At 41.9% G+C, this 23,652-nt stretch overlaps 1 protein-coding gene and 1 long non-coding RNA gene across 2 annotated transcripts in view; one reads left to right on the top strand and one right to left on the bottom strand.

Annotated features, from left to right (window-relative positions):
- The first annotated feature begins 523 nt into the window (after nucleotides 1-523).
- Nucleotides 524-926, top strand: LOC143513871 (uncharacterized). The gene is made up of 2 exons (XR_013130694.1): nucleotides 524-658; nucleotides 790-926. It is a non-coding gene; the product is annotated as an uncharacterized LOC143513871 (long non-coding RNA).
- Nucleotides 927-3,493: 2,567 nt separating this feature from the next.
- The window catches only part of LOC143514803 (monocarboxylate transporter 2), a 42,544-nt gene continuing 22,385 nt past the window's right edge, over nucleotides 3,494-23,652 (bottom strand). The window contains exons 3-5 of the mRNA XM_077006439.1: nucleotides 12,156-12,299; nucleotides 11,067-11,864; nucleotides 3,494-10,111 (exon numbers count right to left, since the gene is read on the bottom strand). Coding sequence (XP_076862554.1) covers nucleotides 9,834-10,111; nucleotides 11,067-11,864; nucleotides 12,156-12,299 — 1,220 coding nt within the window. The 3' untranslated portion in view covers nucleotides 3,494-9,833. The remainder of the gene's footprint in view (nucleotides 10,112-11,066; nucleotides 11,865-12,155; nucleotides 12,300-23,652) is intronic.

Raw genomic sequence — 23,652 nt, forward strand, 5'->3', positions numbered from 1 at the left:
TCCCTTCGGGCATGTTTGTGTGCGGTCTCACCTGATTATGTCTATGTATGCAGGTCCATGGGTGTGGTCTTGTGTATTTGTGTGTTCATCCATTCCACCTGTTGACTCGTTATCGTCATGTGTTGCACTTGTTCCTTGTGTTACGTGTGGGGTTTTGTGGTTTGCTTTTGGTGTTGTGTTTGCAGGTTCTCCAGAAGAGGGCGCAAAGACGTGATTGACATCAGGTGCCAGTGTCACGAGATGCGAGACGAGTTTGGATGGCGGATCTTTAAAAGCTCGTCTTGAGCAGGAAACTGTACCTTGTGGTGTCTTGAACAGTGGACTCTGTGGCTGTTTCTCAATTCAGGGGCTGCAGCCCACGAAGTGCGCATTTGTAGGCCGGTTACGTCACTGCGCCGCGACGAGGCTGTCCCAATTCGTGGACTCCTTCTTATGCGGCCGACGAATGTAGCCTTCAAAACCCCGAAAACGAAGGATGCATCTGAGTATCCTTCGCGTCCCACCATATCCCAGGATTCATTGCTCTATGAACAATAAACAGGCGGAGTCTAGTGTACGGGCCGAATAATTCGTTTTTAAATGTCGGTATTTTTTAAATATGGACATTTATACTGCAATGAGATGCTAAATAACATGCCAGTTATTAATGATATTGCAGGTAAACATGTGCTTTGAGTATTTACTAAACGTTTATCCGTAAAAGTAACGTTTATAAAAATACATTGAATTTTGTTATGAAGTTATACTTCCCGTCAAACGTGAATACATGTTCAACGCATTTTCTTTTAGGCATTTGTGGGTGATGTGATATTTGTCGGACAGCTCGCTAACACGTATGTAACGTATGAAACGGGGCAGAGCGTGGTCACGCAAACATACGTCTTGCGAAGACTAGACTGTCTCATTTAACAGCCGTGAGATGCAGCCTACCCTGCCTTCGAAGTGTGTGGCCACCGTGGGCTGCGGTCTACGCGGTCTACGTAGGCTGCAGCCCCTGAATTGAGAAACAGCCCGTGACTACCCGATCCGTACACCCTGCCCGATCCGTACCGAGCATGCGCGAGAAAATGTGCACATGCGCGTTGCGATTGGCCCAGGCACGTATCGGGCAGATATTTGCGCATGCGTTAACACTTTACGACACTACCGTTACATTTTACGACACCTTTGTAAACAGTTAAAAATAATAGTAGTAATAATAACAATTAAATAATAATAGAAATAATAATAAATTATATTTATTATAATTGTAACTGCGGATTAATACATACACATACATTATAATATAATATAGATTTATACATTGGTTACATTGGGGAGAACATTGGTTTGGGGTGCAGGAAGTGTTGTAATAAAATAATGAAGGATTTCAGATTTTATGGCGAGTTAAAGGAGTATAAAGGAGCTATTCAAACCGAATTGTGACAAAAATATGCGACGCGAAATTCGTCGTGTATCTGAAAACTTTATAGTTAAAGGTAAGTTAAATTCAAACCATGTTCCTAGGTTAACAGTCGTTCCTGTCGTGGAATATAAAGTTAATAACTATGGTGGAACATTTTCTTTTTATGTTTAGATAACCGAATATTTTACATCGGACCAAACAAAAGGTAGGCCAAAAGTAACCGGCAATAACCCTGTCTCTAGTGCGTCGTACACCATGATGGTAACACCGGTGCCAGGGTTATTATGACACTCGATCAGAGCAGACCTCTTTTTCTCTTCAGTCAACATAACCAAACGCATATAATTTTTGTTTGGTCCGATGTAAAACATTCGGTTATCTAAACATAAAAAGAAAACGTTCCACCATTGTTATTTATAAATATATATATAAGAACTTTATATTCCACGACAGGACAGACTGTTAACTTAGGAACATGGTTTGAATTTAACTTACCTTCAACTATAAAGTTTTCAGATACACGACGAATTTCACGTCGCATATTTTTATCACAAGTCGATTTGAATAAACCGTGGGAGATATACTCCTTTAACTCGCCATAAAATCTGAAATCCTTCATTTTTTAATTACAATGCTTCTCGTACGATCACAGACTCCGTTCACTACTTCGCATCTAGTAGTGTCGTAAAGTGTTAACGCATGCGCAAAATATCTGCCCGATACGTGCCTGGGCCAATCGCAACGCGCATGCGCACATTTTCTCGCGCATGCTCGGTACGGATCGGGCAGGGTGTACGGATCGGGTAGTCACAGACTCCACCTGGTCCCTGGGGGATACTGAGCTGTGTTTGACATTTGTGGTGACTGTTCTGAGATCGTTCGGACCGATGGTTTATATCATTCGGGTCTATTAAGAGATATATCGCTATGCGGTTTGAGATGTACTGCTACAATATCGCTATGCGATTCGAGACATAGGCCTACTGCTTTTAACTTCGGTTTGTTTATGTGTAGGTATTTAAAGTGTGCCGATGTTGTGCCTGTCGCTCATCTTTGTTACAGTCTACAGTAGGCTACTCCCTGTCATGTTTGTGTTCCACATTCGTTGTTGAAGTGCTCAGCACACTGGTTAATAAACTTATTCTTTGTTATTCAAACTACGGCTCGCTCTCAGCATCTTTTCCAAGTCCCTCGTTAAGGTCAAACTGCAACATATTTGATCAACTTGGTTGATCACAGGTTGTCTTGAGTGGCCCTTTAGCAACTCTTAATATACAATAATGTAATAGCTGCACATAATTGCACATAATGTAAGAATAAAACTTCAAACCCCATGATCTATGAACTTTTGATAATGTAATAAAACCCTCATACAATAATGTTTTTTGCACATAAAGTAATGAAGTATTATATTATTTGCTCTGTATTGCATTCTAAATGAAATGAAATACTTTAATAACTCATGTCATGTCTCACTCCACCTCTATTTTTTCTGTCAAGTCTTGTTACATCTAGCTCCGCCCCATCTGTCTGTCAAGTAATTTGTAACACTGTCCCACTTAATTGATATTATGTGTTGCTTGTTTAGTTTCTAGTTGGTGTCTCTTGTATTTAAAACCTATGTTTCCTGTGTTTGCTTGCTTGCCTTTGATGTACAGTTCAGGTCAGTGTGTCTTCTTCATGGTTCTGTGGACACTGGGTTTAATATATCGAGTTCTGTGATTCATGTGAATCACATTTATCTCTCTGAATTACCTGGTTTTTCAACCCTGGAATTGTTTCATGATTCTGACACTGGATTTGCCCATAATAAATCTCACCCTTCTCAGTATGTGTCCAGTATGTGTCCACCTCCTAATTGCTCCGCATTCTCAGTGTTACAGCTGAACTGACTAATTATATTTCAAATGATCTAAGTTATGTTTAAGGCACTTTACATAGATATTAAAATGATACAATTAATTTAAATAATTCAGAACTTTATTCAGACACAATATTGAGTCAAAACTAAGTGTATGTAAAACATGCTCTCCTACATTACCAATACATAAATAAATAATCTTGTATATAGCCTTTTCCAGTTTAAACAAAACAACACCAATGGTACAGTATTCAATAGAAAATTTTACACTGACTTATTTTACTGAACACTTACTGACATTAAGGTCACTGTATCACACTTCCAGGTTGCAAAGTATTGCCGACTCATGCCGCATACAGAGCGTTCACTCTACTTTGTTGTCTGCCCATGCTCTGACTTCTGCTTCTTTCCTAGACCTCATACCCTGCCTAGCTCTGCTGTACCTCCTGGACTCTGCTCTCCTGGCGTGACCCTGGACTGGCCCCACACTCCGCGTACACCACTGTGTTCTGTGACACTGTTGGTGCTTTGTACTACTCGCCTCTGGCGATTGTTACTATTTCAATAAAGGCGGCGCTATACCACAGTTGGATGCTCCTCTGCCTGGTCTATTCATTAGTTAGTTACAAGCATGATTCAGGGAGTTATTTACATCCAATACGTATATCACAAAACAAATATCAAAACAAAAAGAAATATCACAAAACACACTTCTTAATTGCAAGTCTAGGTGTAGACATCTTTGTGAGTCTTTTAATGTGTAAGTAAATGTACAAACACATTCAGATATCATGTCCGTCACTGAAAATCTACTCCTGCTCAATTTATACTAGTCTATCTATATAACCAACTTTGGTCAAGAACTACGAGACTACTTGTAGTATGATTTCTGCAACTATGGGGTTGTAAGGGTTAAGGACAACAGGCTATGATGGATGAGACATATGATGTTATAGTTAGAGTCAAAGCCCGGAAATAGGCATCTCTATGCACTTAGTAAGGATGGGCACACATGGCAGAAGAATAGTAAAATAACTGTGAAAAGGTTTGAGACAAAGGTTGATACATCTGAAGGACAAATATTCTGGTGTCAGTACAGTCAATGTGAAGAAAATACTAGACATATTTATGGTCCAAAACTGACCACTGACTAGTCAGCTAACATAAACTGTACAACAGATAGGCTGCAGTCTCTAAGTCTTCTATGGTGTTTCTAGGAAAGTGGATGCTGAATGAAACTTTAACAAGCACTTAAAATCTACAACACTACAATGGCTATTACAACTGCCTGGGATCTTCATCAGAGTGGTGATCCTCAGATGTATTCCCAGAAGGCCATGCAACAGCAGTATTTTGTCTCCTCTCCAAGACCACTTACTCAACTCATAAGAAACATGTGCCATCTACAGTGAAGCAGTGTTATGGACATCCTCAAGAAACTAAAACAAAGGACATAAAATTAGTCTAACATCATACTGCTACTATTGCAGAAGATGGGTGCAAATTAAACAGACTTGACACCAGTATTTTGATGTCACAGCTTTATTGAAGTGTTTAGTAGAAATGCAAGCTCATTTGCACAAGTGTTTGCCCATGTCTCTTCCCAATTAATCTACAGAGGTAGTGGGTTAGCTGACACAATCACATGTGTTGTCATGGTATTTAAACATTTGGCAGTGCAGTCAAAATACCTTCTGACAAACATAACTGCTGTGTCTACTGAGCATGTTCAGGTCATTCCCACATAAAACCTTCACTGATGAACAATACATTCTAATTAGTAGACATCTGGCTGTTTTGCACTTTTGCACAAGTTTTATTATATTAGCAAAAAAAGAAAAATTATGAATTAACTAATGGGAGGTGGTCAAACAAAGTAAAAAGCTGTCGCAATCATTATATTTTAAGAACTTCACAAAGCTTATAGCTTGGACTGTCTGTGGCTATCTGTCTTAATAAATAACGAAGGCAATACGAAATGATAAGATGAAGATAGGTTTATAATTATTTGAAAAGAATGATGCCTACCACACATTCTTACTCACTGTGTCAATGTTAAGAGGTGCTGACTAAATAGAATTGATTAGTTAAACATATTTAGATTCCACTTGTGTTTAGGGGCAAAATGGATACTCAAATTAGTTGTTACAAGATTATAGGTCGGGCCCTAACGAATTTGTGGCCATGAAAATCGTATTTTCATTTTCATGTAACTATTGTATATTGTTGTTTACGTGTTGTTTAGTGTTCACCACTCAATATAGTCTTATTGTTGAGCATGGCGGCTAGCAATGGCAAGTTATGAGCTAACTAGCTTTGTAGTTAAGTGTTATATAATAAATGCCAAAATGTGTCATTTTTTAACTATGTCCATGAAATTTACCACTTTCCTGTGAATTTAGTAATTACAGTATTTTTCAGATAAGGCACAAATTCTTATTTAAATTATACATTTTAATGTCTCTCTAGTGGGATGTGCATTTTATCAAATATTAAGATATTTAAAATAGATAACGGATGGTACTTTTCCAATGTGCTACCAAAAACATTTGCAGTTTTTTCTCCCGCCTTCCTGATGCACTGCATTTTAACATCAAAAATAGTAACATTAATATAAGTAGGCCTAAATATTACACTTAGCCTAAGTCATTCTTGATTTTAAAAGTCACTCTGGATTTTATCAGTATCCATTATTTTATTTTATGACATTTAGGCAATAACATTGCTTGTTAATGTTATATCTGTCAAAACAAGTAAAAAAATTAAATTGGTTACTGTTTTATTTAAAGTGCAGTTTTAACTTTATAATGTACAGAAATAAAACATTATTTATAACATTATAAAAAATGCACATTTTAAAACAAAAGGTTAAAATATTAGGCTACATAGACTTCATATAGTTTTGTGTCTTATTCCATCTCATAAGGCTGGTGGTGTTCATTTATTTACTAACTTTTCAAACTGATTTATAATTAGTTTCAATGTGGTAATTTTTACATCTTTTAACTAAATACATTAGATTAAAGAAATATACACATTTCAGTGGAATGGACATAACCAGAAATATGCATATTTCACTAAAGTGGATAATTTATTATTTTATTCCTAATGTACTTGACTTGTCATGAAATAAAAGACTGCAATCAAATGCATAAAAACATATCAAAACACAGACTTAAAGATATATTCCAAAGATTGGTGACACTATCTGGGGTTGTTGTCTCAGAAAAACTAATCAAAGTATATGATTAACACAGTGCAGAACACTTAATACCTATGAATTGCAACTGACCCTCAGAACAGAAGTTCCCAAAACACTGCTGCGCCAAAAACACTGTGTTGCTTCAGGGTCTCTCACTAATTGAACTCCTTGGTAATCTGAAAGTATAGCAGGCCCTACAGAGTGAAAGATACATAATTAACAGAAATATGGACAATTAATAGTTACGGTTAGATGACCTATGCTGCTTGAATTAATTGACATTTTTGACATTAATATACCATGACAAAAATTCTGAATTACAAATAAACTAGCTAACAGAGAAAATTAAATTAAAACACATCTATCATAATAATATATTTTTAAATAATATCCTAACACTATTGCCACATGGTAAAAAATAAAAAGTAAAAAATAAAAAAAAATTAGTAATACTTGCAATTAATTTATGTAGTCCAGTCTATAAGACACGCATGGTCAGTCAAATTCACATTGACATGTTCACTTCACCTCTCAACTGCACTCTCTGGCTCCAGTCAAAATACTGTACTTTCCACCTCTACAGTACACCAAAGCAGTACACGATAAAGTGTAGTATGTCCAAATACACAGAATGCATTAAACAGTAAGTGAAAAGTACCCAGATGGCTTACTGAATCGGGAGCAATTTCAATTGCAGCACATTATCCTATCCCATGATTCAACTGGGGCATTTAACTATGATCAATTGACATCGGCTGTGTTCGAAATAGCCTACTACATACTACTGGCGTACTGATCGAGCACCAAATCAGTATGCCGTATGCAGTATGTGACCAAAATGAAAATTTCCAGTACGTGAAACATACCCGGATGACCTACTACTTCCGCAAAATATTCCAGTACGTGAACAGAGCTATCTGCGTGGTGTACTGCATCCCATCATGCAACGCTACGTTCACATGACCCCATAGTATGCTTTGCTTTTGTCGCATACTGGAAACTGTACTGCATACTACTACGAGGACCAGTATGCAGTATCCAGTATATACTGAGTCCAGTATGCAGTATCCAGTATGTAGTAGGCTATTTCGTACAGAGCTATAGTATGTCCGTGGTCGCCTACTTAAAAAACTTACTGCATTGAAATCTAGTGTGTACTGCTTAAGTATGCCATTTTGGATTGAGCGTCTGCATATGGCTGGACCACAACTATAAAAGTTAGTCTGACCAAACCTTGATTCGTGCCATGTATCCCGTGAAGTCCTGTTACGATATTAATATGGAAAGTATCATGTATGTTACTCCAGTTATCACAAACAAAGTAGTATAGTAAAACAAATTTCACATAGACTAAAATGCGCAATAAAATGACAATTATGAAGTATAATTTTTTCATACACTATTTAATTATTTATGTCTGCTATTATTAGTTGATGGTATAGCATCATTTATTAATTTATTACTCACAGGTAAGCATCCAAAAGATGCGATTTTTAAATATTTCTTCTTCCTTCGACGTGTACACAATGGCTGTGTTCGAAATAGTCTACTACATACTACTGGCATACTGATCGAGCCCCAAATCAGTATGTCGTATGCAGTATGTGACCAAAATGAAAATTTCCAGTACGCGAAACATACCCGGATGACCTAGTACTTCCGCAAAATATTCCAGTACACGAACAGAGCTATCTTCGTGGTGTACTGCATCCCATCATGCAACGCTACGTTCACGTGACCCCGTAGTGTGCTTTGCTTTTGTCGCATACTGGAAACTGTACTGCATACTACTACGAGGACCAGTATGCAGTATCCAGTATATACTGAGTCCAGTATGCAGTATCCAGTATGTAGTAGTCTATTTCGAACTCAGCCATAACGTCCAGATTATCTTTTTTTCGTTCACCTTTCTGTGGGATGTAAATGTGACTTTGTCTTTACTGACCCCATGTGGCTGAATCGCGCAAAAACAGCAAGCTAGCAGTTGATCAAATCCTTCACCATATATTTATGGATACACATATTTAAAAATGTGTGTGTGAGAGAGAGGTACACAACGCATTTCTTCAACACTCAGACAGGTATACTGTAGAATGTAACACATTTCAAATATGATGCAGCTGGTGTGTAAAATAAGGTGATATGCTTTTTACTAATCCCACTTATCTAGGGTTTATGAGCTTACATTAAAACATTCAAAGCGAAGATGATACCATTCAAGTATAGTAAAATTAACTGCATTGCTTGGATTAGTTACTATAAAAGGAAATACATCAAATAATTCTCAGATGCACTAAGATAGAAATAAAACTTTGTATAATTTCTTAACACATAACAATCAAGTTGCTTAGTATGCACATCAATAAACTCAATTACAAAGATAACATTTATATAGTGTTTGTGTGTGTTAGTTTGTGTGTGTTAGTGGCATTCTTCACACTTAAGGCAATGTATAATTTGTAAATACCTTGTTTTGCACATTTATTCCTGCATAAAAAATGACCACTTCCCATAAAATAATATGAAATTAATATCCCTGTATATAATATTTACATTTACAATATAGAAGGATAAATATAAAGCATGAGTAGGTGGTTCTGTATATGGTGATCTCCAGTAATATGCATTCTTTCATTAACATTTTGGTCAGGAATGTGTTATAAGGCTATTTTTAATACCATAAACATAATGATATACATTCAGCCATGTGACATGAGTTTAAAAGAATAATTCAGACAGATTATAGATTATGCTGCAGCAGATATGGGCATGTAATTTGCAGCAGTGGATAGCTGATGAGTCACAAGTGACTCAAGCTAAACACAGGGCTGAAAGGACAAGTCCTCAGCACAGCCATTTCTGTTTATCTAAAACTTTGTATGTATGGTTGTATGACCAGTTCCTGAGCTAAAACATTAATACCTAAAAGTTGTATTTATACTTGGGCTGGGTATCCCCATAGCATCTTAACACAATTATCTTTAGACTGAGCATTGCACAGAATGCTGTCTCTATCATTTAAGACTTAACACTATGGCGCTTTTGAGAAACAAGACCCTGGTTGTTAGTAGGCCCTGGTTGTTAAACTTTGCTAGTTTTTCTCCACAGTCAGGATAATACAAACTAACATACTGGATATGTTGGGTTTTTTTCACTCAAACTCAAGTTTCAAAACAAATTTCTCTCACCACATGGATGTTCCAATAAGGCATGTCTTGTCTTACTCAACTAAGTTCTGTACGCTAGTGCCCTGGTTTCCTAGGATCTGTGGCTTGCTTTGGCAGTTGTGTGTTGCTTCATGTAACCTGCTGTGATGGTCTCTTCACCTGGCCAAGCCAAGTGGCTGCACCTGTTTTGGAGGAAACCTAAATGTCGGTCTCCCTCAGCATGGCACCTTCCCCATTCGTACAGAGCTCCTCGCAATCCTTCATGTCTGTGGTGGCCTGCACTCCCACCAGCTCCTGGTCCCTGTTCGGTTCGTCCGTCTCTGCTTGCCTATACTGATTCATCTGCTTCTGCTCCCGGTCTAGCAGCCGGTAGTTGATGAAGTTGCCGATGAACAGCCAGACGCTGGCAAAGATCACTACTGAGCCACAGCAGATGTACAAGTACTTGTAGTTCCCGGTAACATCAACTAGTTTCCCTGCAAGGCAGCAGTTGGAGGACATCATGTAAATTAACTACATTTCTTACTTGTGGGATTACATGTTGGTTTCTGGAAAAAGAGCAGTCACCTATGGTTTGTACAGTAGCTGGATTTTCTAGTAACTGGGTCAGTACTATTGATCTGCTTAAAAAATGTCTAAACCAGTGGCGGCTGGTGCAAAAAAAATTGAGGGGGGGCGCAAAAAAATGAAAAACAAATAAAGCAGTCTTATTTATTTGAACATGAATTTTGCCCTCCTTTCCTTCTGGCTTGCAAATTTCTCTATTACATTTGTATTAAAGTCAGTCATCAAAACTGAATTTTCTCTCATTTTGTAAAAGATGCTGCTCCAACCTGTAGCTATTCAACGTGAACCGAGTTAACGAACCGCAGATGACTGACTGACACTACCAACAAGAGTGGGGGGTGTCTAACAAGAGTGGGAGTGTCCGGGGCGCAGCTCTCTGCTGCAAAAATCTGCAGCAGATCTCTGTGGAAAATCTGAAACCGACCAATTAAACGGCAGCCTCACACCACGTGCTTGGCAAAAGTTTACGCATCTACATTGACTCCCATTAGACCGGCGCCCCAACCAGGAAGTGTGCACAATGTAAGCAATTAAATACAATTATGTGTTTACTCTTTTAATAAATTCAAACATGGCTATATTAGACACACAGTGTAACTAAATAATTTCCTCACTATCGCAATTTATAATGAACTCATTTTAATATCGGAACAATATTAAGGGGGCGGCGCCCAGTGCCCCGTATTGACCAGCCGCCACTGGTCTAAACTGAAAGTAAAAAGGCAGCTATCTTCAACCAACGAAACCTGCTTTAACAATGATTAAGACCATTCATAGTCAAGTTCAGTATTAATGTATAATCAACAGCACTGCATAATGCTAAAAGCATTACATTTATGTATAACCCAATCCCATGTTGCTTACCTGCCAGCGGTGGTCCAATAAGAACGGGGCAGCACTCCACAATGGTGGTGAGGCCCACAGCACTGGAGAACCTCTGCGCTCCAACCAGGTCCATGAGCGTCTCAAACAGTACTGCACTCACCATGCCAAATGCAAACCCAAAGAACACGGCGTACAGCACCATGCCAGTGTAGCTTTGAGCCAACGGGCACAGAATGTGACATATCCCATTGTAGAACACAGCAAAGCTAAAAAAATACTGGATCCTAGGACGCACCCAGCGCGAGTTCGCCACCATGCCCATGGAAGGCCGAGCGAACATGTCCACAAAGGCCAGAATGGAGAGCAGCAAGGCTGCTGAGTACTCGTCCACACCATTGTCCTTGGCGTATGGGGAGAGGAAGACGATGGGTGCGAAGAAGCCAATGAACATGATCACGTTGCCAGACAGGTAGATGAGGAAGCCTCTGTGCTTGAACAGGGACAGGTCCAAGTATTTGTTCACTGTCTGCCAGGCTGTGAGTCTTTCGCTCTTTGTGGCAGCAGGGACGGGGGTTTCTTTCTCAGCTTTCTTTGCAGGCTGATGGAGGGGTCTCATAAGGGATCCGGCCACACAGCAATTGAGCAGGAGCCCCCCAAGAATGAGGAAACTGCCCCTCCAGCCAAAAGCATTAATGAGGTACTGGTTTAAGGGAGCGAGCGTGCTCAGAAACACAGGGCTGCCTGCCATGGCAAAGCCGTTAGCAATGGGGCGCTTCTTGTAAAAGTACGTCCCAATCATGGTCAGTGCTGGCTGGAGGTTGAAGGCAAGACCGAAACCTTTAAGGGGACAAAAGTGGTTAATGTTGAAAGTATTTTAGAAACAAGTAAACATTTTAGTAAAGAAAGCCAAATGTAACATTTACAGGTAAAAGTTATATTGTAAGCTACAACAGCAATACCCAGCACATTACTGCAAGCAGACAATTTACTTTGTAGAATCTGGATTTAACCTGAATAATTATATTTTTATACTGTATAATATAATAATATAAATAATTGAATATGATTTAATTTCATTGGGGTTTAACTGGGAATTAATAAATCTAAATGGAAATTGCACCTACTTACCTCCAATCACTCCGATGCAGATGTAGAGTTCTGTGACGTTGCTGCAGAAAGAGGCACCAATCATGCCGAGGGAGCACAGCAACCCCCCCGTCATCATAACCGGCCGACAGCCATATGTGTTTACTAGTATACTGCTTATAGGGCCTAAAACAGAGGACAAAAAGGATTAAGTATGGAACTGGATGTGTTCTTAGTAACATCAAACCCATGGCTCCATGTCCCAGAAGTACAGAGGAGAAAAGCAATGCAGTCTGTTCGACAGTATCCATTACTCATGTAAATAGGATGGCATTATGTCTCCTCCTGTTGAAATAGATGTAGCATGCCAGTTAGACTGGGTGAGGCTTGTGGAAACCAAAAGTGGGACACTGCAGGACAACAGTTAGCATCAGTAATAATAAGGTGGTTTTATGTAGTTAAGAGGGCCAGTCACAACAAGGGGCAGGTTTTTTTGTGGGCCAGTTATGGTCTGGTGGTAGGGAACTGGTCTTGTGACCTGAGGGTTGTGGGTTCGATTCCCAGGCCTGAGGACATGACCTAACCCCAACTGCTCCTCGGTACTGGGCTAGGGCTGCCCACCGCTCTGGGCACAGTAATCACTAGTGTGTGTGTTCTAACTGCACAGATGGGTAAAAAGTGGAGGACAAATTTTGATTGCAGTGAAAAATCACAATTGACAAAATATGACACAAGTAAATTTTTTATATTTTACAAATGGTGGTAGAAGTGCCAGTTTAACAGGAGTGTGTTTCAGCATTGCTGTGAGGAGTCTAGGCAACCAAAAAAATGTATCTCTTCACACATAGTACTGTTTGTTAGGGGTGAGCTGCAAGAGTCGCTGATTCGACTATAGTCGACTATACCCCTTAGTCTACTATGAACATCATAGTCGAATGTACCATTCTAACTAAACGGGGGTGCCGAAGGATGCTGCTAAGTGGCACTGTGAGGCGGCCCCCTACCTTTTTGTTCGCACTCCCTGCCCGTCACAGAATGACCAGTCACTTTCGGAAGCCGCCAGTCTCTTTTTCTTTCTCCTTCGTTCGTGGTCATGTCTCGTGGTAAGTGTTTGTCTGCGTAGTGTTTCGTGAAGAAATCCGCCGTGCCACAGACACAACACATAGGCACGGAGGACCAGGGCTGTCTTCCTGGGAACACTCTTCGTGTTTGTTTGTTTGTTTGAAGAGATCCGCCATGCCTAGGTGTTGTGTTTGTGGCACGGCGAGGACCAGGGCTGTCTTCCTGGGAACACTCTTCATCTTGTGTGGTGTTAGTGTGTACGCGCAAACGGCAACATAGATTAGTGTGCTTCGCTCGCTTGTGTTCTGTGGTCTCGTTCGTTCATCGTTTTGTACACGGTTTTTTGTTTGTCTAGTCTTTGCGTGTTCGTGGTGTCCTAGCGTGCTCATGAAATGTTGTTGTTATATGTAATTCCACGCTTGCTCCTCCCCTTAAATGTGTGTTTGGGGGGGCCGGCTGTGGTCCCGTGCCACGGGGTATGGCACGGAGGGCGTCGGTGGGGCGCGTTTGTGTTTTATGTTGGGGTGTGTGTGTATGTGTGTGTTTTCTGTGCAGGTGCTTCCCCCTGGCAGTGTCGTGGAGTTCCTGGACCTTGTGGTGGTCTCCACCTGGCAGGAGCCCCCTTATGTTGTGGGGTGACTGGAGCCCGGTCATAAAGAGCCCCTCCCTAGAGGGCTGGGGCCCCTGGATGTTTGGGGACCATGGGTCTCCGGTCTGAGAAGCTCCTGCTGAAGATGGAGATCCTCCCTCCTGCCCGGGGTGACCAGGAGGCCCTTGGGGCTACTCCCCAGCCCGCAACGGGGGTGCTCTGGGCCTCGGTCTCTGGCGCTCCTGGGTTGGGTGGAGGAGTCCACCTTGCGATGAGGGGCCCCGGGAGGGGTTGGCTCCCCAGGAGCCTGGGGTGACCCCTAGCAGAAGGCAGGGGTCAGCTCTGGAAGGAGGTAGGTCCAGGAGGTGAAGTAGCCACACCTCGGGGAGGTAACCTGCACACACACACATACACTAGGGACGAGAAAGGAGCCGTAGCTCCTCGTCCTCACACCTGTGGGGCTCACTGGCTGAAGGCCGGTTAGGGCGTGAGGGCCCTGTGACCGACCGGGGCGTGGTTTTGTGTTGTTAACGGACCAGTCGTTTCAGGGTACCGCCCAGGGAGGTGAGCTAATTAATGTTATATGTTTTGTGTTTCAGCTCCTGGACTGCAGGGGAAGTGTCCCTGCCTTCCTGCCCCTTCATGTTTTGTGTTGCAGCCGCTGTGTGCCACACACCCAGTGGAGGGGAGTGCGGCTTGGTGGGGGGGTCTGTCACGGTGAGGCGGCCCCCTACCGGTCGCCTCCGTCCACAGCGGCTGTTGTTGTTGTTTTGTTACGTCGTGTGCGTCCCTCAGGTGGGCGGAGCATTTTGTCAAAAACAAAAATAGCCTTTTGTCAAATAAAATCATCCTAATTTCTGTTAAATATTTTAAAATTATGTGTGCTTATTAACAATAGGCATCTTCCTTACTACACATTAATAAATCACACCCTGCAGTTGCACAATCCAAATGAGCTGAGCTGAAAACGCTACAGCAGGGGTGCCCAATACGTCGATGGTTATCTACTGGTTGATCGCGAAGGAAGTGAGGGTAGATCGCATGGTATTAAAAAGTAGGGGATGAATGACAGGCTATCGTCCAACTGCACTGAGAGTTGCCTTTTGATTGACATACAGGGTAGCCAATCTGACGTCTGAACTTTTGACACCCTACGCATGCGCGTTAAACCACGCTAATTTGTTCAGTTACCTTGCTGTAGCTAGCCTCCAATTTATTTAAACTAATTACGAAAAGGGTATAGAAATGAGTTCCGTAGCTGTTCCGAGTAAGATGCCTAAAAGCTACCACTTCATACAGAATGGGAGGATGTTTTTTTCACTATGTCATATTCTAAGTGCGTTTGCCTCATCTGTCAGTGTGCCGTTGCTATTCCAAAGAAGGAAAATGTGGAGCAGCCTTTTCGGACTGTTCATAAAAAACTATGACACTGACTTTGGTCCAAAAAGCGAGCTGAGAAGGAGACAGGTGTAAGAACTAAAATCCCAGTTGTCCGGACAGCAGTCATTTTACTCACATTTGACCACAAAAGCGAAGGCAGCCACCTTAAGCATTATTTCGGGTGAGTCACTTAATTGTTAAGCACAAAAAGTCCTTCCAAGAAGGAGATCTAGAGTCCAGTGAAGGTGTGCTTTATACCACTGCATCCGATGCTTTGCATGGCACTTGGTGATGAATGGTTTGGATGCAACTGCTCGACCATGAAAACCCATTCCATGAAGCTCTCTGCACACTGTTCTTGGGCTAATCTGAAGGCCACATGAAGTTTGGATGTCTGTAGTGATTGACGACCTGTTTGCATGATGTGCTTCAGCATCCGCTGACCCCACTCCAAAGTTGTGTAAACCTACACAACTTGTATTCTTATTAGTGTAATGTAATATGGTTATTGTTACTACGATATTGATGATTACCTCCTCAGCTCCAGTATGGTGAGTTAAGGAAGCCTAATACATAAACAAAACAACTAGACAGACTTAACCTTAAGCAGAAACCAGAACCAAACAACCAGGGGCTACGTGCAATGACCTGCAAAGTTCAGGGTAAAACACAGGGTTTAAATACACAGGCAAATGGGGACTCTAACAAGACAGGTGTCAGGGCTGACTCCAGGACGGCTCCTTCTGCCACCACCGGGGGGAGCTCGCGAGCTACTTCATGGCATGCAATCAGTGGTGATGGGCTGCAGCTGTCTTTCTCCCTAATTAGGAAGCACAGTCCATCACTGCTGAGTTGTTTGTAGTCGTTACTGCTAGCGTTCAGCCCTGTCTCTGTCTCTTGGTAATGCGTGTGCATTTCTTTGGTGTTTCTCCACCATATTTTCCAGACGGAATTTTTCTCTTCTCTTTTCCAGACGTCCCTATTTTTCGAGTGTTCTCATTGCTGCACCATTCTCTCTGGCCTTTCTCAAGTTTTCCCTTGCTGTTTCTTCTCTGTCAGTTTTTTGTATTATTTTTTGGGAAGGGTTTTGTGTTGCTCCCTTCTCTGGTCAGAGAGCAACCTTAGTTTGGTTTTTTACCATTTTTCTTTTTTGCGTTGTTTTTTGGTGAGGTTTCATATCTTCCTGGTTTCCCCGCACTGTGTGTACAGTGGGATTTTATTTATAATGCTTTTCGCACATTCGTTTGTTCTCCCACAGCCAATTCTTTGCGGAGGTTTTTTGTTTTGTGTGGTTTGGCATTTGGGTTCTCCTCTCATTTTAATTTCACGTGGTGGATCTCGTGTCTGAGATTCCCCCATGTTACCAAACAACTCAGCCAGAACATGGACCCAGCTATATCCCATGAAATTAATTAACTTAAAACAGTGTTGGCTAGACAAAGGCATCTGATAGGCCGGCACGAGCAAACACTGCAACAAATCCTTGAGCAGTTGTAAAATGTGGATATTGCGGTGTGGGCGGCCGGTCAAGCCAGACAGTCGCCTACTACTCCTGCTAGTCCTCCGTCCACTGAACCTCGGAATGAGCCCGCACTACCATCTCCCGCACGTTATGCAGAGTCAGCAATACTTCGCAACCAGGAAGTGCAGAAAGGGGTGTATAATTAGTTGGCAGGAGGGAGTGGCAACTGGGGACAGGTGTGGCTGGTTAGTGAGACGGAGGGATTAGGTGTTATTCCTGATTCTCAACTTGTTGGTCAGGCATTGGGGTCCAGTTTGCCAGGTGTCCTGTCTTGTGGCAGGTCGCTTGAACACCTCTGAAGGGCCACCGGAATTAATCAACCTAAAATCAGTCCCTGCCAAATACCACAGGATGCTAGGGTTAGGGTTACCTCTTGCCTGGTACGACTCCTCCCAGGGGTTGGCGTTTTTTACTCTTTGACCCTGAGCAGAAAGCCATGGACAATTACATCTAGGAGTCCTTGGCCACGGGGCTGATTCGGCCCACAACCTCACCCAGGTTGCATTTTTGGGGTTCTGTGTATCTAAAGGCAAGCTTACAATGGATCCAGCCAAATCGTGAGCTCTGGCAACTTGGCCGGTTCCCACCTCAGTCTACCAGGTGCAGCGATTTTGGAGGTTGCCAGCATCTTTTTGTTGTTTGTTTTGTTGGTTTGGACAGAACATAAAAACCTGGCATACCTCCAGCAGGATAAAAAGGATCAACCCCAGACAGGCGAGGTGGTCGCTCTTCTTTGAGCAATTCGATTTCACATTGTCATACCGCCCCGGGTCCAAGAACGTCAAGTCTGAGACTCGGACCTCTGTACTCCGTAATGCCTCGGACCGCCATACTCATGAGACTGTACTTTCTCCTTCCAAAATAGTGGTGCCTGGGTTTAACAAGTTGTCCTTCTCAACACATTTCAAAGCTAACGAGAGCCAAAGCAAGATCATTCGGCGCATGCTCTGCTGTGACGACGCTGTCCGTACACTCGTGTGCCTCTGTGTTTGTGTCTCCATGCGGGAACTTCTTACTTCCTGCTTAGTTTGTCAGTCAATGTCATGTGTAGTCCTGTGTAATAGGGTTTAGAAATAGTATTAACAAACACCACAATGAGGAATAAGGCATTTAAAACAATTTGGATCCTTATCATGATATGGATCATTGCCAGGGAAAACTTTGCGTTACTACCTGAGCAACCCAGCACCAGTGGACTTACCTACACCTGGGAAGATCTGCTACAACTCCGGATGTCCATGTCGGGCAGGATGAAACCATCGGTAGGCTACCCCTCCCACCAGAAATGATCAATCAATCTTATGTGTCCTCCCTCCCCCAGGCTTACGGGATCTGTCCCATCCACCCCTTGGCTAACGAAAGTGCTACACAGCCACAAAAGAGAACTAAAGAACTTCAGAGAGGTAGTGGAAGAAAAGACTGAGGTACATCTTGACAACTTTAACATCTTCAGAGCGGACTGGACAAGAGACTCGGGAAAGGAGTGTGGTGGAGGGGTTTGCGTTTATGTCAACAAAAAATGGTGTAACAACATCAAAGTTCATGGCCAGGTATGCTGTCCATGCAACCCTTCCACCTCCCAAGGGAATTCCTTAACCTGGTCATCAGCTGTGTTTACATCCCACCCAGAGCAAATGTCACAACAGCAGCTGAGCAAATTGCTAGCACCGCTAGCAACATACAGGAGAAATATCCCGATGCACCGGTGTTTATCATGGGCGAATTCATCAGCTGCAGGCTCGATGGTTTACTAACCTCCTTCCAACAATATGTGGATATTCCAACAAGGGGGAGGATCTGCATTAAGGGACTGTTAACAACACATATGTTTCCCGGGCTCACCAGCCACTTCATCTAGGACAGGGGTGGCCAACCCGCCATAGACCAAGAGCCACTTTTCTTACTGTGTTATGGCAAAGAGCCGCATCGTACATGGGCGAGTGTAATCTGTTGAGTGGGGGGGGGGGGGGGGGGGGGGAGTGTAAATTATTAGCTGTGAAGACAGTCAAATGCGTGTTTTCCCCTACGCCGGTTTTAAAAGTATTAGCGGCTCGCTAGGCTTGTAAACTAACCGCGCACCACGAAAATGTAGCAGTGTGTCGCCCCGTTTGTGCAGGTGAGCCCACGGACCGGCTGGGGAGCCGCATGAAACCAGGCAAAGAGCCGCGGGTTGGCCACCCCTGGTCTAGGAGATCATAACATCATCACTCTACTTCTGCTCTACAGACAGAATCTGATACAAGAGAAACCTGAGATCCATAGCGCCAAACATTGGTCAGAGGACGCCATTGCAGAGCTGCAAGGCTGTTCATGTACCGTTCGTACATGAGGCCCCAGAACAGCAAATCCACCAAAAGCACAAATGATTGCACATGACCCCAGCCACTCCCTCAACCGCTACTTCATTCTGCTCCCATTAGGGTGTAGATACAGGACCTTGGGGTGGAAATGGGCACAGTTTGGGAAAGGTTTTGTGGCCTCCGCGATAGCTACTCTGATTGTTCAATCGACCGTCTGTGGAATGCTTTCTCCTTGTCCTCTGTGACATCTACTAAACTGCCTACTTGATCTGCTCTGTTTGGCATGTATGTTAGGCATATATGAATTTATGTTTGTAGGTTGGTGGGGTGAGGGGAGGGGAAGGGTATGTGTTAAGTATACCTATGTATGTATCTATGTTGATGAGGCTTTGTACTGATGGTGAAAAAAATTTGCCCTGTGGACAATAACGACTATCTATCTACAGTTGTGATCAAATTTATTCAACCCCCACTGAAATAAAGTGTTTTGGCCAGTTTGACATTGATTTTGATCATTTCAGTCATCTTATTTACAATTATATCAAAGAGGCACTTATAAATTAGACAAACATAACATAATATTTATGATGGAATAACCACAAATGTCTTTAGTGTGCTCACATCATTATCAGTTTTATTCAACCCCCTAGTGACATTATTTTTTAGTACTTAGTACAACATCCTTTTCCAGTTATGACAGCTTTCAAGCGTGAAGCATAGCTTGACACAAGTGTCTTGCAGCGACCTATGGGTATCTTAGCCCATTCTTCATGGGCAAAAGCCTCCAGTTCAGTCACATTCTTAGGTTTGCGCACTGCAACTGCCTTCTTTAGGTCCCACCAGAGGTTCTTAATTGGATTTAAGTCTGGTGATTGCGATGGCCACTCTAGAATGTTCCAGCCTTTCATGTTCAACCATGCTCTAGTGGACTTGGATGTGTGCTTCGGATCATTGTCCTGTTGGAAGGTCCAACGTCTCCCAAGCCGCAGGTTTGTGACTGACTCCATCACATTTTCCTCCAAGATCTCCTGGTACTGAAGGGAATTCATGGTACCCGGCACACGTTGAAGCTTTCCTGTACCATTAGAAGCAAAACAGCCCCAAAGCATAATTGACCCCCCGCCATGCTTCACAGTAGGCAAGGTGTTCTTTTGTTCATAAGCCTGGTTCTTCCTTCTCCAAACATAGCGCTGGTCCATTGTCCCAAACAGTTCTAATTTAGTTTCATCTGACCACAGTACACTGTTCCAAAACCTTTGTGGCTTGTCCACATGACTTTTGGCATACTGCAGGCGACTTTTCTTGTTCTTTGGAGTCAGCAAGGGGGTGCGTCTGGGCGTTCTGGCATGGAGGTCTTCGTTATGCAGTGCGCGCCTTATTGTCTGAGCTGAAACTTCAGTGCCCACATCTGACAGGTCTTTTTTCAGTTCCTTAGCAGTCACGCGGGGATTTTTCTCCACATTACGCTTCAGGTAGCGCACAGCAGTCGCGGTCAGGATCTTCTTTCTGCCACGACCAGGTAACGTTTCCACTGTGCCCTTTAACTTGAACTTGCGAATGATACTTCCGATAGTGTCTCTTGGAATATTTAACAACTTCGCAATCTTTTTATATCCATTGCCATTCTTGTGAAGAGCAATAACCTCTTCTCTTGTCTTCTGGGACCATTCTCTTGCCTTCACCATGCTTGGAAACACACCAGTAGATGTCTAGAAGGAGCTGAGTATCACAGTCCTTTTAAATCTGCCTAATTGGTGCTTATCATGCTTGATTGCTGCTCGTTGACATCCACAGATGTTTTCAATACCTGCTGGAAAACACTGGAATGAACCTCTGTTCTTAGGAGTGGTAGTCGTAAAGGGGTTGAATAATTGTGTCAATGAAGAAATCACAAAAAGGCCATTTAATACTTTATGACAAAAAAAATTGATGCTATCTTAGTTGCATTTAGTTCTTTAACAAGTCCTTGTAAGATTTCATTATGAACACAATTACAAATGTGCACTGAATTCCATAAAACCCTTCGCAGCATTGGGGGTTGAATAAATTTGATCACAACTGTATCTATCTGACTAGATCGTGTAGAGTACTCCTCTGCAAAATATGGAGAATATGGCACTTTCTTTCACAGAAAGCTACCCAGGTACTTGTGCAATCTCTAGTCATCTCATTGCTGGTCTACTATAACTCCCTACTTGCGGGTTTTTGTCTACAGTTCATCAGACCTCTACAACTAATTCAGAATGCTGCAGCACAATTGGTCTTCAATCTCCCCAAGTTCTCACAAGTGACTCCTCTGCTGCGCTCTCTTCACTGGCTTCCAGTAGTGGCACACATCAGATATTAACCTTGATGCTTGCGTAGAAAGCCAAAATTGTACTAGCCTCTTTCTACATGACGTCCATGGTCAAAGCCCACAAGCACTCCGAATCTCAAGCATGGCTCGACTCGAAACACTATGCTTAAAGTCTCATGGAAGACAAAGCTCAAGTCTATTCTCTGTCCTAACTCCGAGATAGTGTAACGATCTTCCACTAGCTGCTCAGACTGCTGAGTCTCTTGTCATCTTTAAACATGGCAATGTTTATCTGTCTATGATTATTTGTACTTCTTGGTATTAATTTAAATTCCGGTTTAATTGAGCCTATGTTTAATTGACATACTGGGTAATGAAATTGATTCCTGTAGTGTAGTAGTAGTCTGACTCAAGGTTATTTTGAATTCTGACCTATCTATGCTACTATCTAGGATGTATTCTGTGAACAGATGCCAAGCACTTTGTAAGTCACTCTGGATAAGAACACCTGCTAAGTGCCCTAAATGTAAATATGTATGTTACTCTTGATAAGAGTCTCTGCCTCTGCCAAATGCCCTAAATGTAATACTATGATGTTAAGCTATCACAATAACCACATTGCTGCTGTATTGAATTATAAATGTATTATCTGTCATATGTATATGCTCCTGACATTTATATAATCAAACACTCATAAATTCTCCATGCTCAGACAGACCACTGGAGGAACTGATAAGGCCTGTTTAACAGTAACGGAAAACAAACAGAGCTAATGTGTAAAGAGGTTAATTAAGTAACAGGCTTCTTTGGCAGGAGTTCAATTGCCTGGTGAAGTGAAGAGTGGCACTTCTGGGTGATCTCATAATACAAGCACAGAGGCAGCACTTAGTTGAGAGTGGAAATAAATTAATGTATGTATGACAATAGGTCCTCCTCTTTGAAAGGCATGACCAAGGCAGGGGTTAATGTACTGAATGACTCACTGAACACTAAAATGTCTACTACTTGAAGATGGACTGATGTAATTTAAACATTAGGGAAGGCCTGTTGCCTGGTGACATAAAAGATAAACAGTTTCTGTCTCTCAATGTTCACAAAGCAGGTCAAGAGAGGAAACCAGAGATGAGGAAGTAATGAAAGAAAAACAAACACTAGGACTCCTAACACCTTACATTTGATGTTATCAAGTGTAATGTCTACTAGGAAGACGTTACCATGCAAGGGAGTACTCTGAAAGCAAACAAATCAAATATTACCAAATATTTTGGTAATAGTCAAAGTCAAAGTTTTGGTTATAAATGTTTAACACATTAGTGATTAAGATGCATGGAAGCCTTTTATTCACTTTATTAAAAGATAATTGGTCATTCTGTTCTGATAGCAGCTATGACTGGCATATTTCTTTTTGTAGATTTAAGAGCACCTATGAGAACATAACTATATTATTGATAATAAGAGACAATTCACTGTTACCAGATTACCAGTCGCAATGCAGTTGTCTGAGAATACCACTCTTCAAGATATCGAGACAATTCTTGGCAGACCAGAAAATGGAGCATTACAGTAGATGAATTGACACAAAAGTGTAATGGGACAGGCTAGTGGATATCCAGTAGATGTCTTAATGAATCCCAGACCATTTAGGCCAGGGGGCCAGCAATAAGGCTTGGAGCAGGTAGCCTAATGGAGGGTGGTTGAGCACTATATTCATGTTTACAATGTTCTTTTGCCATCCAGGGGGGTATTCCAGAAAGGGGGTTTAACAAACTCTAAACCCTGAACTCTTGAGTTGTCTTACCCCAATCTGGTATAGAATTTTCAGTTCCAAAATGGCTGATCTGAGTTAAAGTAATCAGGGTCGCTCAACTCTGAGTAGGATGACCCAGACAGAAGCGCGTTCATGCCTAACTATAAAAGCCATTCTTAATGGAATGCCGATAAATAAGATTTATCATAGACTTAAATGCGAAAATCAGCCAAGCATCGTATTTCACACCACTGTAGCTTGAAGAATTAATGACTGCGTATGCAGAATATTTAGATATTATTAAGCATAAATGTAATACTCCGGCAGCTGCTAGAGAAAGGCAGTCAGCATGTCAAAAAATTGCCAACTGAGTTAGTGTGAGAGAAAATGTATTTACATATAAATCTTATATATATATATATATATATATATATATATATATATATATATATATATATATATAACAGGAAGGGCATCCGGTGTTAAAACTGCGCCAAATCAATTGATGCGGATCAAAAACAAATTCCATACCGGATCGGTCGAGGCCCAGGTTAACAACGACCGCCACTGCAGTGGAAATTGGACTACTGTTGGGACAAGGAGGAGGGGAAGAGGGTTCTGAAGCTGAAGGAGAGGAGGCAGA

This window comes from Brachyhypopomus gauderio, chromosome 5, assembly GCF_052324685.1.
Source record: "Brachyhypopomus gauderio isolate BG-103 chromosome 5, BGAUD_0.2, whole genome shotgun sequence".
NCBI lineage: Eukaryota > Metazoa > Chordata > Actinopteri > Gymnotiformes > Hypopomidae > Brachyhypopomus > Brachyhypopomus gauderio.